The following is a 17213-nucleotide window of genomic DNA, read 5'->3' as shown; positions in this document are numbered from 1 at the left end:
GGCTACAGAAAGGCATAGTCATATCTAGTGTGACAGTCCTATCTGGTAAGAAACATCAAGGGCTTTTCTCTCACACTCACACACACACAACATGTATTGACCATCCATCTTTATTATTTTACAGACAGAGAATGACACATTGCACAAAACATTATAAAAAAGCATACGAATCAAAACAAAATGACTAGTATCAAAACAACAATAGAAAAAGATTATTACACAATACTTCTGTGGTACTTCTCTTGTCATGACTCCATCATGCAACAAACCAGATAGTCTCTAGGCAGTCCATGCCTTTCATCTCCCTGTACCATCAGTGAAACAATAGACAGATCCTACAAAATGGAGAATTTGGTCTCCATATTTGTGCAGTACCCCTGTATAGTCTAATACAAAGTGCTAGCCCTATTTGAAGAATAAGGTGTGTCTATAAGTACTTACTTCTGAAAATAGTCTGAAAAGAATGTAGAAAAACTGCACATCAAATATAGGCTCATGCAAATAAGCATTTTCTATAAGCACCATTATCTGTCCAGACATATTGTGCAAATTCATATTTTCAAATGTATTCCACAACACTGTAATTGCTATTGACGATTTCTCATTCTATTGCAGTATCATGTAGTCTCTAGAATGCAGACATAGCAGTAAATATAGACAGCATTCATTCTCCAGATGATGCAATACTGCTCAGGTGAAGCTACATTTATATAGGAGAATATCTTCCAGTACAACACTGCCTGTCTCTATGTAGTGTGGACATACCGGATGTCTGAGTTTCTAATAACAAACAACGAGGTGGAGAGATCCAAGTAAATCTGCATCATCATAACATAGAAACTGATAATATCACACAGTAACATAATACAAAATCCTGTTGCCTATGTTCAGCCTGTGTAGATGGTCCCACGGTGTGTTAGAGGGTGTCTTTAGTTTCTAGGCTAGGGTGCAGGATAGGCTGGTTGGATAGGGATGGGGGAATCAGTCTGCTGAGAGCTTAGCCAACGTCTATGCGTCTCACTGTTGCTTAGTGACAACCCAGCCAGTCCTTTGTAATCTCGCCCAGTTTGACGATCTTCAGGCTACTGTCATCCATTTTGAAGTAGTGGGCACCTTTGAAGAAGTAGGTGTAATCTGGAAAACACAAACATTATGATGAGAGACAAGGTACATCAAAATCATCACATTCAGTGCATCAAATATACATCTAATTTCACCTTGAGCAAGCCACGAGGCCTTACACACTAGAAGGGAAAATGTGAGTTAGTGTAAAATATGTCCCCTAGAAGCTTAGAAGCCAGAGGAAGAGGACATGATGATGTCACTCGTCTCCTCAGTAAAAACACCCAATCAGGAATCAGCGGTGGAGGAGCTCAGGCTAATTAGAATGAAGACAGAGGTACCTCTGTGAAGCAGCACAGGCTGGCTCTATCAAACACTGTTTCTTAGTCGGGAAGCGCGGTGTGTGATGTATAGTATATGTGTGTCAGAAGCAAGGGTATAAAAAAACCCTGGTTAACTGCCATAGACGTAAGATTTACCTCCTATATTATACTACTCTCGCTGCTTGCTCTCTACTTCCTCCTCTCTCTATTCTCTCCTCCTGCCTCTACTCTCTCTCCTTGCTCTCTCTCACCTCCTACCTCTACTTTCTCTCCTTGCTCTCGCTCTCCTCCTGCCTCTACTCTCTCTCCTTCTGCCTCTACTCTCTCTCCTTCTGCCTCTACTCTCTCTCCCCCTGCCTCTACTCTCTCTCCCCCTGCCTCTACTCTCTCTCCCCCTGCCTCTACTCTCTCTCCCCCTGCCTCTACTCTCTCTCCCCCTGCCTCTACTCTCTCTCCTCCTGCCTCTACTCTCTCTCCTCCTGCCTCTACTCTCTCTCCTCCTGCCTCTACTCTCTCTCCTCCTGCCTCTACTCTCTCTCCTCCTGCCTCTACTCTCTCTCCTCCTGCCTCTACTCTCTCTCCTCCTGCTTCTGCCCCCTCTCCTTGCTCTCTCTCCTCCTGCCTATCGGGCGTGCAATGATGTGCAGTGCAATAATGTCAGAGTGAATAAAACAGTTTTGGTTGTTTTAAGTAACGTCTTTGTTGTAATATCTAAACAGACGTGGCAGTTTCACCACTAAGGATTCCAGCTTTAAGGCCAGGTGCCAGTTCATAATAAGAGGACTGGCGGCGTCAGGTTGGGTTCTAACTGTCAGGAATGTAAGCCTGCAGCCAGTGGTGTGTCAGTACAGCTCAGACTGAAGCAGGAAGCAGTGCTCCCTCCATGTTCACACAGGCCCCAGCTACCTCTCCAGTTGACATCTCTCTCTCTATTTCTCTCTTCAGTAGATATCCCACTGGGCACACACTGGTTGAAGCAACATTGTTTCCACGTCAGATCAATGAAATTACATTGAACCAAAGTGGAATAGACGTTGAATTGATGTCTGTGTCCAGTGAGTATCTCTCTCTATATCCCTCCCCCCTCTCTGTCTCCTTCTCTACCTCTATCCCCCCTGCTCTGTGTGTGTGGTGATGTCACTCTAAGTGATGTTCAATAAAGTATCTATTATACAGTATTGTATTCTAGTATGCTTACCGATGCCATTCAGACTAAAGGCAGAGTCAATGCCGTCTGGGATTCCGTTCCAGGAGTCAGCGATGAGCTTGGGGAAGCCAGGGTCCATCTTTTTCTTGGCTTCATTGTACCTGGAGGGGCATGATGACACACAGAGGCCATGATATCAATGTTTAGTCATGAGTACATGATGCTATGTTAAGTACATAATACTATGTTAGTCTGTTAGGTATGAGAAGATTGGGCCGTTTTGGTTGACAAATCACAGCAGTCATGCAAGAGTTAAGTACATACAGCAACAGTATCTTACATTATCCCTGTATTAGGTAAGAGCAGAGTGAGCTGTTTTAACAGTCCATTGGAAGCTAAGGTCTCTCATTAAAAGCAGACATGGCTCAGCACAGCAGCACACCAACACATCAACACACAGTGACGTCTATAGAATTAGATTTTAAAGTAATTCTAATTCTATAGCGATGTCATCGCTACAATCCTGAGTGGATCAGACACAGGCTTTGATAGGGGTTGTGTTGTGGTGACTCACCTCCAGAACTGGTCTCCAGCGAACAGGTAGGTCTTCTGGCTCTTTCCAAAGGAGAAGGCTGCGTCAATGCCTTTCAGGTCTGTGGGCAGGCCTATAGAGGAGATCCTCTTGGGGTAGCCTTTCTCTATCTGGTCTGCATTGAAGATCCACATCTCATTGCCTATATGAGAGAGAGGAGGGGAGAGATGGCAAATGAGCACAGGTCAAGATGCTCACAGGGAAGGGTTTGTGAGGATAGAGTTTCTCTAAACTCTTACCTTTTCATTAGCCACAGAGACAATGATCATAGGAGTTAGAAAGACAGCACAAACAGATCTGGGGCCAGGCTAACATTTGATCATATCTTGTGGTTAGGGAGGACTGGATAAATGATTGAGGAAATGTGACTCCTAGCTTTACAATTGAAGGGCTGGATGGAAAATAAATGGTTCTGTTCTACAAGGCCAAGCATTCATCCTCTTAAATAGAGACACTATGTTTTGGAAGGGCTCTGATTTCATGGAGCTTTTCTAAAGGAGAATGGCATGCTTCTACAATGCATGGCATGCATTATAAACCACTAATAACTACTTACAGTACTAATGTCCAAAATGTCCAAACCACATACTAGCAGTTTACTTGACTGAAATACTAAAAGACACACTTATGATTCTCCTAACGGTGAACTTCTTAGAAATAGGATGTTATTTACTGGAAATTGTCACAACCGTTTAACGGTGATAGAGAGAGGAAACAGACATTAAAATGTCATTGTGTGTTTTTCTGATCAAGTCAATAAGCACAAAAATGAAATGCATATATGCAAGCGTGCAATCCTGGATTGTTCTCCTGGGTATCAACAGTGAATGACAACTAATCTACATACTCTCCCATTCATACATACCAAAAAACTGTATGTATGTATTAGGGTTGAATGGTGGGAAACCGGTTACTGAGATTTACCACTCCCTTTTCCCAGGATAAATACAGTAACTGAGAAACCGGTTACTGAGATTTACCACTCCCTTTTCCCAGGATAAATACAGTAACTGAGAAACCGGTTACTGAGATTTACCACTCCCTTTTCCCAGGATAAATACAGTAACTGAGAAACCGGTTACCGAGATTTACCACTCCCTTTTCCCAGGATAAATACAGTAACTGAGAAACCGGTTACTGAGATTTACCACTCTCTTTTCCCAGGATAAATACAGTAACTGTGAGAAACCGGTTACCGAGATTTACCACTCCCTTTTCCCAGGATAAATACAGTAACTGAGAAACCGGTTACTGAGATTTACCACTCTCTTTTCCCAGGATAAATACAGTAACTGTGAGAAACCGGTTACCGAGATTTACCACTCCCTTTTCCCAGGATAAATACAGTAACTGTGAGAAACCAGTAAATTATAATAAATTATTTAGATAAACAGCATGGCGTGAAATGGAATTGTTAAATTATTAGCAATTTCTAAATCTGGCTATTCTATGGCCTCTGCATGATGAATCAACGCTCAGGGTGGGGACAGACAGCCCATCTCAGGGTGGGGACAGACAGTCCATCTCAGGGTGGGGACAGACAGCCCATCTCAGGGTGGGGACAGACAGCCCATCTCAGGGTGGGGACAGACAGCCCATCTCAGGGTGGGGACAGACAGCCCATCTCAGGGTGGGGACAGACAGCCCATCTCAGGGTGGGGACAGACAGCCCATCTCAGTATGGAGCGTAGTTCACTGTGCATATAGACCTATCATCTCATCATGGTAACTTTTCTTCTTGTGACAGGTGGGCCTACATTTGCTACAGCATAGTCTATGCTCAGTAATAGAAAGACTGAATGCACCATCTCCATCTGGCTTCCAGGGGTCGCCTTGTTTTTTAACTGTAAAGATAGAACATGTTTTGTATTGCAGCTGCAGAGTTTTAAAACAGCCTGTTGTTGCTTTAAATCAGTGCCCAAATCGCAGTCTCTCTCTCCATCAACTCCATTCAAAATAGATCATCCTGTTCTAGATTGACATACAGCCCTATATATAGGATGTCCTCACCTACCGCTATCAGGTAATACATTCAATAAGGTATTAACCTTATATTTAGCTAATTAATGATGGGTTATGCATAATAAGCTTATAACTTATAGCCTCTGTCTCTTGCGCAATACCCAAGCACCTCTGCTCCCCTGGCCTCCTTAAAAATGCCCCTTAGCTCTTGGAGTCCCATGCAGGAAAAGCCAGACTATAACTTTTTTAACAAATCAAAAACTGAAGAATTGGGCGTGCAAAATTATTCAGCCCCTTCACTTTCAGTGCAGCAAACTCTCTCCAGAAGTTCAGTGAGGATCTCTGAATGATCCAATGTTGACCTAAATGACTAATGATGATAAATACAATCCACCTGTGTGTAATCAAGTCTCCGTATAAATGCACCTGCACTGTGATAGTCTCAGAGGTCCGTTAAAAGCGCAGAGAGCATCATGAAGAACAAGGAACACGCCAGGCAGGTCCGAGATACTGTTGTGAAGAAGTTTAAAGCCGGATTTGGATACAAAAAGATTTCCCAAGCTTTAAACATCCCAAGGAGCACTGTGCAAGCGATAATATTGAAATGGAAGGAGTATCAGACCACTGCAAATCTACCAAGACCTGGCCGTCCCTCTAAACTTTCAGCTCATACAAGGAGAAGACTGATCAGAGATGCAGCCAAGAGGCCCATGATCACTCTGGATGAACTGCAGAGATCTACAGCTGAGGTGGGAGACTCTGTCCATAGGACAACAATCAGTCGTATATTGCACAAATCTGGCCTTTATGGAAGAGTGGCAAGAAGAAAGCCATTTCTTAAAGATATCCATAAAAAGTGTCGTTTAAAGTTTCCCAGGTGGCTTGTGGCAGACACACCAAACATGTGGAAGAAGGTGCTCTGGTCAGATGAAAACAAAATTGAACTTTTTGGCAACAATGCAAAACGTTATGTTTGGCGTAAAAGCAACACAGCTCATCACTCTGAACACACCATCCCCACTGTCAAACATGGTGGTGGCAGCATCATGGTTTGGGCCTGCTTTTCTTCAGCAGGGACAGGGAAGATGGTTAAAATTGATGGGAAGATGGATGGAGCCAAATACAGGACCATTCTGGAAGAAAACCTGATGGAGTCTGCAAAAGACCTGAGACTGGGACGGAGATTTGTCTTCCAACAAGACAATGATCCAAAACATAAAGCAAAATCTACAATGGAATGGTTCAAAAATAAACATATCCAGGTGTTAGAATGGCCAAGTCAAAGTCCAGACCTGAATCCAATCGAGAATCTGTGGAAAGAACTGAAAACTGCTGTTCACAAATGCTCTCCATCCAACCTCACTGAGCTCGAGCTGTTTTGCAAGGAGGAATGGGAAAAAATTTCAGTCTCTCGATGTGCAAAACTGATAGAGACATACCCCAAGCGACTTACAGCTGTAATCGCAGCAAAAGGTGGCGCTACAAAGTATTAACTTAAGGGGGCTGAATAATTTTGCACGCCCAATTTTTCAGTTTTTGATTTGTTAAAAAAGTTTGAAATATCCAATAAATGTCATTCCACTTCATGATTGTGTCCCACTTGTTGTTGATTCTTCACAAAAAAATACAGTTTTATATCTTTATGTTTGAAGCCTGAAATGTGGCAAAAGGTCGCAAAGTTCAAGGGGGCCGAATAGTTTCGCAAGGCACTGTAGCTAGCTACAACTATGGGCATTTATTGGATAACTGCACAATTACTTGGGCTTTTTTTGGGTTTGGGTTCATTAAAAGTGGCTCATAAAATGTATTTAATGTGTGTCTCATAAAATGTATTTAATATATGTCTCATTAAATGTATTTAATATATGGATGGCTCGTCAGGCTCAGGTAGCATCAGGTTTTAATCTTCATGCTGATCAACGCTCTAATCAAATCCAGACATATTTATATTCCTTATAATGCTTTTCAATGACACTTCTGGTTTTAGCCAAATTACCAGGAGAAAAGTGATTTATTCTAGGGATGGAACATTTGTAAAATACAGGGAAAATATTCAACCCTATTATGTACCGTATGTAATGTATGTACGTATGTACAGTGCAATCGGAAAGTATTCAGACCCTTTGACTTTTTCCACATTTTGATACGTTACAGCCTTATTCTAAAATTTATAAAATTGTGTTTTTTCCTCAACAATCTACACACAATACCCCATAATCACAAAGCAAAAACAGGACATTCAGAGACTTGTCCTGAAGCCACTCCTGCGTTGTCTTGGCTGTGTGCTTAGGGTCGTTGTCCTGTTTGAAGGGGACCCTTCGTCCCAGTCTGAGGTCCTGAGCACTCTGGGGCAGGTTTTCATCAAGGATCTCTCTGTACTTTACTCTATCCTGACTAGTCTCCCAGTCCCTGCCACTGAAAAACATCCTCACAGCATGATGCTGCCACCACCATGCTTCACCGTAGGGATGGTGCCAGGTTTCCTCCAGATGTGACGCTTGGCATTCAGACCAAAGAGTTTAATCTTGGTTTCATCAGACCAGTGAATCTTGTTTCTCATGGTCTGAGAGTCTTTAGGTGCCTTTTGGCAAACTCCAAGCGGGGTATCATGTGGCTTTTACTGAGGAGTGGCTTCCGTCTGGCCACTCTACCATAAAGGCCTGATTGGGGAGTGCTGCAGAGATGGTTGTTCTTCTGGAAGGTTCTCCCATCTCCACAGAGGAACTCTAGAGCTCTGTCAGCGTGACCATCGAGTTCTTGGTCACCTCCCTGACCAAGGCCCTTCTCCCCCATTGCTCAGTTTGGCCGGGCGGCCAACTCAAGGAAAAGTCTTGGTGGTTCCAAACTTCTTCCATTTAAGAATTATTGAGGCCACTGTGTTCTTGGGGACCTTCAATGCTGCAGAATTGTTTTGGTACCCTTACCCAGATCTGTGCCTCGACACAATCCTGTCTTGGAGCTCTATGGACAATGCCTTTGACATCATGGCTTGGTTTTTGCTCTGACATGCACTGTCCACTGTGGGACCTTAAATAGACAGGTATGTGTCTTACCAAATCATGTCCGAAATGGCACAGTGATGCTGAAACGTTGGTGATTTACCCAATAAATGACTGGAAGTTTATATATGGAGTGTGTGACTCTCTTTATTTTTATAGTTTATTTGCCGTTAGTCAGCACCTCCACACAAAAAAAAAAATGATGGGTGTGTGTGCGCCAGCTCATGTTTTTCAATCAATTGAATTTACCACAGGTGGACTCCAATCAAGTTGTAGAAACATCTCAAGGATGATCAATATAAACAGGATGCACCTGAGCTTAATTTTGAGTCTGAGAAAGGGTCTGAATACTTTTATTTTTAATACATTTCCCCCAAAATCTAAAAACCTGTTTTCGCTTTGTCATTATGGGATAGTGTGATTAAAAAAAAAGCAATTTTAGAATAAAGCTGTAACGTTACAAAATTTTGAAAAAGTCTGAATACTTTCTGAAGGTACTGTATCTCAACGGTGGATGACACAACTCAGTCTCACATACATACATTACCTGCAAAGAACACAGTCTTCTCCTCCAGTGGGTTCTCATAGGCAGCGTCGATGGTGACCGGGAGCTCAGGCCAGTAGGTGGCTACCAGCATGGGACCTGAAGGCTTGCCCCGGAAGTTGGTTGACCTGAATATGAACCTGATAGAGAGAGCAGAGAGAGAAGTTACCTACTGGTTCAAATCATGTAAGAGGGGGCTGAGAGGAGAGGAGAGAAGGGAGAAAGGGGCGGGGGGTCAGATGAAGGGAGAGTAGAGGGCAGTGGTGAAGAGAGGAGAGGGGGGAAGGGGATAGGGGAGATGGAAGAGAAGGAGCGAGGAAGGGGAGAAGAGAGCGGCGAGTAGGAAAGAGGGAGAGGGGAGAGGAGGGAAGAGTGAAAGAGAGAGGGGAAAGTGAAGGACAGTAAGAGATGTGAGAGGGGAAAGTAAAGGGAGAAAGAGAGAGTGGGGCAGTGAGTGAGCGGGAGAGTTTCAGCAGCCCAGGCAGCAAAGCCACAATAGCCTGATTCATTCAGCATCTGGTTCTCGTTAGGACCGGGGTTTTTCGAAGCCAGGGGAACAAGACCCGTCTTGCCCAGATTTCCAACAGGCAGCTGCATGAGCAACAACAGCAGCAGCAGCTCCACAAGTCTTGTCCATTGACCTATTTTTCAAAGAGCCAGATATTTCTCAGATAGATAAAGCCTGTTAATGGTTATAAAATGCTATGCAGATATGGACAAAGTAGTCATATGATGATCTGCTATAGCAATCTACTCAAGGTTGAGGTATGTTGAATTAGTCCCACAAAACAAGCCAACCTGACCCTGAATCAGACAGGAAGACAATTCATGTCCACCTCTGATTGTGAGATTACAGGAAATACTATATCTGGGTCACAGAGATTTCATCATTACACTCACTCTTGTCACATTCTGGATGCATATGTAATACACTTCCTGCATAAGATGTAGCCAGAGAGGTTAGAGAAACCTAGCTAGCAGGGCTGTCTGTGTTCAGTGTCAGTGATTGGGAGTTCCGTAGGGCGGTGCACAATTGCCCCAGCGTAGTCTGGGTTTGGCCGATGTAGGCCGTCATTGTAAATAAGAATGTGTTCTTAACTGACTTGCCTAGTTAAATAAAGGTTAAATAAAAAAAATAAAAAAATCACTAGGCCAGTGAACAGTGACAGTGAACAGTGGGTTCAGTTCAGTGGATTATGCTGCAGACTTCCCACCCAGCCCTGTGCTGAGCCATTGACTGTAAATAAGGTGCTGAGCACACAATAAAGTTAGACCACCAGCATGTCTTACTCATCCTTCATGTCCAGATCTGCTTTCCATCAACATGCTGAGACAGGGGAGATTAGAGAGAGGATTCTACCTACACCAGAGAGATTAGAGAGAGGATTCTACCTACACCAGAGAGAGAGGATTCTACCTACACCAGAGATAGAGGATTCTACCTACACCAGAGAGAGAGGATTCTACCTACACCAGAGAGAGAGGATTCTACCTACACCAGAGAGAGATGATTCTACCTACACCAGAGAGAGATGATTCTACCTACACCAGAGAGAGAGGATTCTACCTACACCAGAGAGAGAGGATTCTACCTACACCAGAGAGAGAGGATTCTACCTACACCAGAGAGAGAGGATTCTACCTACACCAGAGAGAGAGGATTCTACCTACACCAGAGAGAGGATTCTACCTACACCAGAGAGAGAGGATTCTACCTACACCAGAGAGAGAGGATTCTACCTACACCAGAGAGAGAGGATTCTACCTACACCAGAGAGAGAGGATTCTACCTACACCAGAGAGAGAGGATTCTACCCACACCAGAGAGAGAGGATTCTACCCACACCAGAGAGATTAGAGAGAGGATTCTACATACACCAGATAGATTAGAGAGAGGATTCTACCCACACCAGAGAGATTAGAGAGAGGATTCTACCTACACCAGAGAGAGAGGATTCTAACTACACCAGAGAGAGAGGATTCTACCTACACCAGAGAGAGAGGATTCTAACTACACCAGAGAGAGAGGATTCTACCTACACCAGAGAGATTAGAGAGAGGATTCTACCTACACCAGAGAGATTAGAGAGAGGATTCTACCCACACCAGAGAGATTAGAGAGAGGATTCTACCTACACCAGAGAGAGAGGATTCTACCTACACCAGAGAGATTAGAGAGAGGATTCTACCTACACCAGAGAGATTAGAGAGAGGATTCTACCTACACCAGAGAGATTAGAGAGAGGATTCTACCTACACCAGAGAGAGAGGATTCTACCTACACCAGAGAGATTAGAGAGAGGATTCTACCTACACCAGAGAGAGAGGATTCTACCTACACCAGAGAGATTAGAGAGAGGATTCTACCTACACCAGAGAGAGAGGATTCTACCTACACCAGAGAGAGAGGATTCTACCTACACCAGAGATATTAGAGAGAGGATTCTACCTACACCAGAGATATTAGAGAGAGGATTCTACCTACACCAGAGATATTAGAGAGAGGATTCTACCTACACCAGAGATATTAGAGAGAGGATTCTACCTACACCAGAGATATTAGAGAGAGGATTCTACCTACACCAGAGATATTAGAGAGGATTCTACCTACACCAGAGAGAATATAGAGAGGATTCTACCTACACCAGAGAGAATATAGAGAGGATTCTACCTACACCAGAGAGAGAGGATTCTACCTACACCAGAGAGAGAGGATTCTACCTACACCAGAGATATTAAGAGAGGATTCTACCTACACCCGAGAGATTAGAGAGGATTCTACCTACACCAGAGAGAGAGGATTCTACCTACACCAGAGAGAGAGGATTCTACCTACACCAGAGAGAGAGGATTCTACCTACACCAGAGAGAGAGGATTATACCTACACCAGAGAGAGAGGATTCTACCTACACCAGAGAGAGAGGATTCTACCCACACCAGAGAGATTAGAGAGAGGATTCTACCCACACCAGAGAGATTAGAGAGAGGATTCTACCTACACCAGAGAGATTAGAGAGAGGATTCTACCTACACCAGAGAGATTAGAGAGAGGATTCTACCTACACCAGAGAGAGAGGATTCTACCTACACCAGAGAGATTAGAGAGAGGTTTCTACCTACACCAGAGAGAGAGGATTCTACCTACACCAGAGAGATTAGAGAGAGGATTCTACCTACACCAGAGAGAGAGGATTCTACCTACACCAGAGAGAGAGGATTCTACCTACACCAGAGATATTAGAGAGAGGATTCTACCTACACCAGAGATATTAGAGAGAGGATTCTACCTACACCAGAGATATTAGAGAGAGGATTCTACCTACACCAGAGATATTAGAGAGAGGATTCTACCTACACCAGAGATATTAGAGAGAGGATTCTACCTACACCAGAGATATTAGAGAGGATTCTACCTACACCAGAGAGAATATAGAGAGGATTCTACCTACACCAGAGAGAATATAGAGAGGATTCTACCTACACCAGAGAGAGAGGATTCTACCTACACCAGAGAGAGAGGATTCTACCTACACCAGAGATATTAAGAGAGGATTCTACCTACACCCGAGAGATTAGAGAGGATTCTACCTACACCAGAGAGAGAGGATTCTACCTACACCAGAGAGAGAGGATTCTACCTACACCAGAGAGAGAGGATTCTACCTACACCAGAGAGAGAGGATTCTACCTACACCAGAGAGAGAGGATTCTACCTACACCAGAGAGAGAGGATTCTACCCACACCAGAGAGATTAGAGAGAGGATTCTACATACACCAGAGAGATTAGAGAGAGGATTCTACCCACACCAGAGAGATTAGAGAGAGGATTCTACCTACACCAGAGAGAGAGGATTCTAACTACACCAGAGAGAGAGGATTCTACCTACACCAGAGAGAGGATTCTAACTACACCAGAGAGAGAGGATTCTACCTACACCAGAGAGATTAGAGAGAGGATTCTACCCACACCAGAGAGATTAGAGAGAGGATTCTACCTACACCAGAGAGAGAGGATTCTACCTACACCATAGAGATTAGAGAGAGGATTCTACCTACACCAGAGAGAGGATTCTACCTACACCAGAGAGAGAGGATTCTACCTACACCAGAGAGAGAGGATTCTACCTACACCAGAGAGAGAGGATTCTACCTACACCAGAGAGAGAGGATTCTACCTACACCAGAGAGAGAGGATTCTACCTACACCAGAGAGAGAGGATTCTACCCACACCAGAGAGAGAGGATTCTACCCACACCAGAGAGATTAGAGAGAGGATTCTACATACACCAGATAGATTAGAGAGAGGATTCTACCCACACCAGAGAGATTAGAGAGAGGATTCTACCTACACCAGAGAGAGAGGATTCTAACTACACCAGAGAGAGAGGATTCTACCTACACCAGAGAGAGAGGATTCTAACTACACCAGAGAGAGAGGATTCTACCTACACCAGAGAGATTAGAGAGAGGATTCTACCTACACCAGAGAGATTAGAGAGAGGATTCTACCCACACCAGAGAGATTAGAGAGAGGATTCTACCTACACCAGAGAGAGAGGATTCTACCTACACCAGAGAGATTAGAGAGAGGATTCTACCTACACCAGAGAGATTAGAGAGAGGATTCTACCTACACCAGAGAGATTAGAGAGAGGATTCTACCTACACCAGAGAGAGAGGATTCTACCTACACCAGAGAGATTAGAGAGAGGATTCTACCTACACCAGAGAGAGAGGATTCTACCTACACCAGAGAGATTAGAGAGAGGATTCTACCTACACCAGAGAGAGAGGATTCTACCTACACCAGAGAGAGAGGATTCTACCTACACCAGAGATATTAGAGAGAGGATTCTACCTACACCAGAGATATTAGAGAGAGGATTCTACCTACACCAGAGATATTAGAGAGAGGATTCTACCTACACCAGAGATATTAGAGAGAGGATTCTACCTACACCAGAGATATTAGAGAGAGGATTCTACCTACACCAGAGATATTAGAGAGGATTCTACCTACACCAGAGAGAATATAGAGAGGATTCTACCTACACCAGAGAGAATATAGAGAGGATTCTACCTACACCAGAGAGAGAGGATTCTACCTACACCAGAGAGAGAGGATTCTACCTACACCAGAGATATTAAGAGAGGATTCTACCTACACCCGAGAGATTAGAGAGGATTCTACCTACACCAGAGAGAGAGGATTCTACCTACACCAGAGAGAGAGGATTCTACCTACACCAGAGAGAGAGGATTCTACCTACACCAGAGAGAGAGGATTCTACCTACACCAGAGAGAGAGGATTCTACCTACACCAGAGAGAGAGGATTCTACCCACACCAGAGAGATTAGAGAGAGGATTCTACATACACCAGAGAGATTAGAGAGAGGATTCTACCCACACCAGAGAGATTAGAGAGAGGATTCTACCTACACCAGAGAGAGAGGATTCTAACTACACCAGAGAGAGAGGATTCTACCTACACCAGAGAGAGGATTCTAACTACACCAGAGAGAGAGGATTCTACCTACACCAGAGAGATTAGAGAGAGGATTCTACCTACACCAGAGAGATTAGAGAGAGGATTCTACCCACACCAGAGAGATTAGAGAGAGGATTCTACCTACACCAGAGAGAGAGGATTCTACCTACACCATAGAGATTAGAGAGAGGATTCTACCTACACCAGAGAGATTAGAGAGAGGATTCTACCTACACCAGAGAGATTAGAGAGAGGATTCTACCTACACCAGAGAGAGAGGATTCTACCTACACCAGAGAGATTAGAGAGAGGATTCTACCTACACCAGAGAGAGAGGATTCTACCTACACCAGAGAGATTAGAGAGAGGATTCTACCTACACCAGAGAGAGAGGATTCTACCTACACCAGAGATATTAGAGAGAGGATTCTACCTACACCAGAGAAAGAGGATTCTACCTACACCAGAGAGAGAGGATTCTACCTACACCAGAGAGAGAGGATTCTACCTACACCAGAGATATTAGAGAGAGGATTCTACCTACACCAGAGATATTAGAGAGAGGATTCTACCTACACCAGAGATATTAGAGAGAGGATTCTACCTACACCAGAGATATTAGAGAGAGGATTCTACCTACACCAGAGATATTAGAGAGGATTCTACCTACACCAGAGAGAATATAGAGAGGATTCTACCTACACCAGAGAGAATATAGAGAGGATTCTACCTACACCAGAGAGAGAGGATTCTACCTACACCAGAGAGAGAGGATTATACCTACACCAGAGAGATTAGAGAGGATTCTACCTACACCAGAGATATTAAGAGAGGATTCTACCTACACCAGAGACATTAGAGAGATGATCCTACCCACACCAACACTTTTAAACTGATGTACACATTGTCCAGTCTAGTAGCCCTCCAGACTCTAGACATTATATTGACCCACTAGACTTGTGATTCCCCTCCAGACTCCAGATATTACATTGGCCCACTAGACTGGTGACTGCCCTCCAGACATTACATTGACCCACTAGACTGGTGACTGCCCTCCAGACATTACATTGGCCCACTAGACTGGTGACTGCCCTCCAGACATTACATTGGCCCACTAGACTGGTGACTGCCCTCCAGACATTACATTGGCCCACTAGACTGGTGACTGCCCTCCAGACATTACATTGGCCCACTAGACTGGTGACTGCCCTCCAGACATTACATTGGCCCACTAGACTGGTGACTGCCCTCCAGACTCCAGACATTCCATTGACCCACTAGACTGGTGACTGCCCTCCAGACTCCAGACATTACATTGACCCACTAGACTGGTGACTGCCCTCCAGACATTACATTGGCCCACTAGACTGGTGACTGCCCTCCAGACATTACATTGACCCACTAGACTGGTGACTGCCCTCCAGACATTACATTGGCCCACTAGACTGGTGACTGCCCTCCAGACATTACATTGGCCCACTAGACTGGTGACTGCCCTCCAGACATTACATTGGCCCACTAGACTGGTGACTGCCCTCCAGACATTACATTGGCCCACTAGACTGGTGGCTGCCCTCCAGACTCCAGACATTCCATTGACCCACTAGACTGGTGACTGCCCTCCAGACTCCAGACATTACATTGACCCACTAGACTGGTGACTGCCCTCCAGACATTACATTGGCCCACTAGACTGGTGACTGCCCTCCAGACATTACATTGGCCCACTAGACTGGTGACTGCCCTCCAGACATTACATTGGCCCACTAGACTGGTGATTGTCCTCCAGACATTACATTGACCCACTAGACTGTTGACTGCCATCCAGACATTACATTGACCCACTAGACTGGTGACTGCCCTCCAGACATTACATTGACCCACTAGACTGGTGACTGCCCTCCAGTCTGTGACTTCCCTATTTATCTGTCTACTGACTAAAACTAGGGAGAAGCAGAACAAAACAAAACGGATGCACACAGAAATCAATATCCTAATGGGCCTAGGCTATTTTTATTAACCTTGATTGGTTGACAGCTCCACGAAAAACATTTGTCTGAGGAAACGAAATGCCAATAACCTTAGTAGTCTCTATCCTAATCTTTGCTTATTGACTTGAGTGTCCATCTCTCCTCACTCTTTGTCTCTATATTGAATCTCTTCTCACTCTCGCGTCTCTGTTCCATCTCTTCTCACTCCTCTGATAGCTAAACCATCTGGTGACCTAGAGCCAACAATGAATAACTAGGGACCAAAGTCATCCCACCACTGAAACCTGAGATACAGCCTAACTGGCCCTCTGAGTCCAGATATCTTGCAGCCATGGGTTTGGTATTGTAACTCCTCCATAGAGATGTCGGATCTTAATTTGACCACTCTTTTGTTGATGAGAATTTTCCTGCACAGCAGTTTATTCACGTTTTTAAAAGGCTTCTAAAGTGTGTAATTTCCACTAACATTTCAGACTCGATTTGCACTAACTTAAAATGTATCAACACCTACAAAAATATCCATGAATTATGATCCACATAATTATTCACATTTCCTTTTGCTTCAGGATTATTTCCCTACTGTAGCAAACTGGCTCAAATTAAGATCCTACAGCCGTAACTCCGTAATGTCATTTCCCTCCATCTGAGAGACACACCCCATAATTATAGCTATCATTGAATATGTGTCATTGTTAATGATATCATGGAACTAGAAAACCGCAAATCATTTTGAATGAGACAATGATCTTGCTGATGAGGAAATGGAGAATCTCTCCTGAAATCCCCAGGTCCAGTGTCTTGTCCACAACACATCATTGTATAGGTATTCTCTAGGATGTTTGAGCAGCAGACAGATGAAATGCCTAAAAAATAACCAAACTAACCCAATCAAAGATATGACTTACAGGCATAGTCAAATCATTTCTAAACTAACTATTGAGACTGTTAAAACCATACTCCGGTTTTAATTGCCAGTTCTCCCTCCTTTAACAGTGAATATTACGTTGACACATCAACCAAACACGACACTGTTTATACAGTAGTTTATAGTCAACAGAACAGCCTTCAGCATGATGTTTGTCCCTGTTCCCTGAACAGTG

At 44.0% G+C, this 17213-nt stretch overlaps 1 protein-coding gene across 1 annotated transcript in view; it reads right to left on the bottom strand.

Annotated features, from left to right (window-relative positions):
- Positions 1 to 95: 95 nt before the first annotated feature.
- LOC100135793 (matrix metalloproteinase-2) overlaps positions 96 to 17213 on the bottom strand; it is a 30109-nt gene continuing 12991 nt past the window's right edge. The window contains 4 exon segments of the mRNA NM_001124189.1: positions 96 to 1134; positions 2584 to 2693; positions 3107 to 3266; positions 8633 to 8769. Coding sequence (NP_001117661.1) covers positions 1028 to 1134; positions 2584 to 2693; positions 3107 to 3266; positions 8633 to 8769 — 514 coding nt within the window. The 3' untranslated portion in view covers positions 96 to 1027.

The sequence above is a fragment of the Oncorhynchus mykiss genome, chromosome 26, assembly GCF_057628025.1.
Source record: "Oncorhynchus mykiss isolate SJ-2025 chromosome 26, ASM5762802v1, whole genome shotgun sequence".
NCBI classification, from domain to species: Eukaryota; Metazoa; Chordata; class Actinopteri; order Salmoniformes; family Salmonidae; genus Oncorhynchus; species Oncorhynchus mykiss.
The sequence above is the reverse complement of the archived record's forward strand: the minus strand, read 5'-3'. Positions and strand labels throughout refer to the sequence as shown.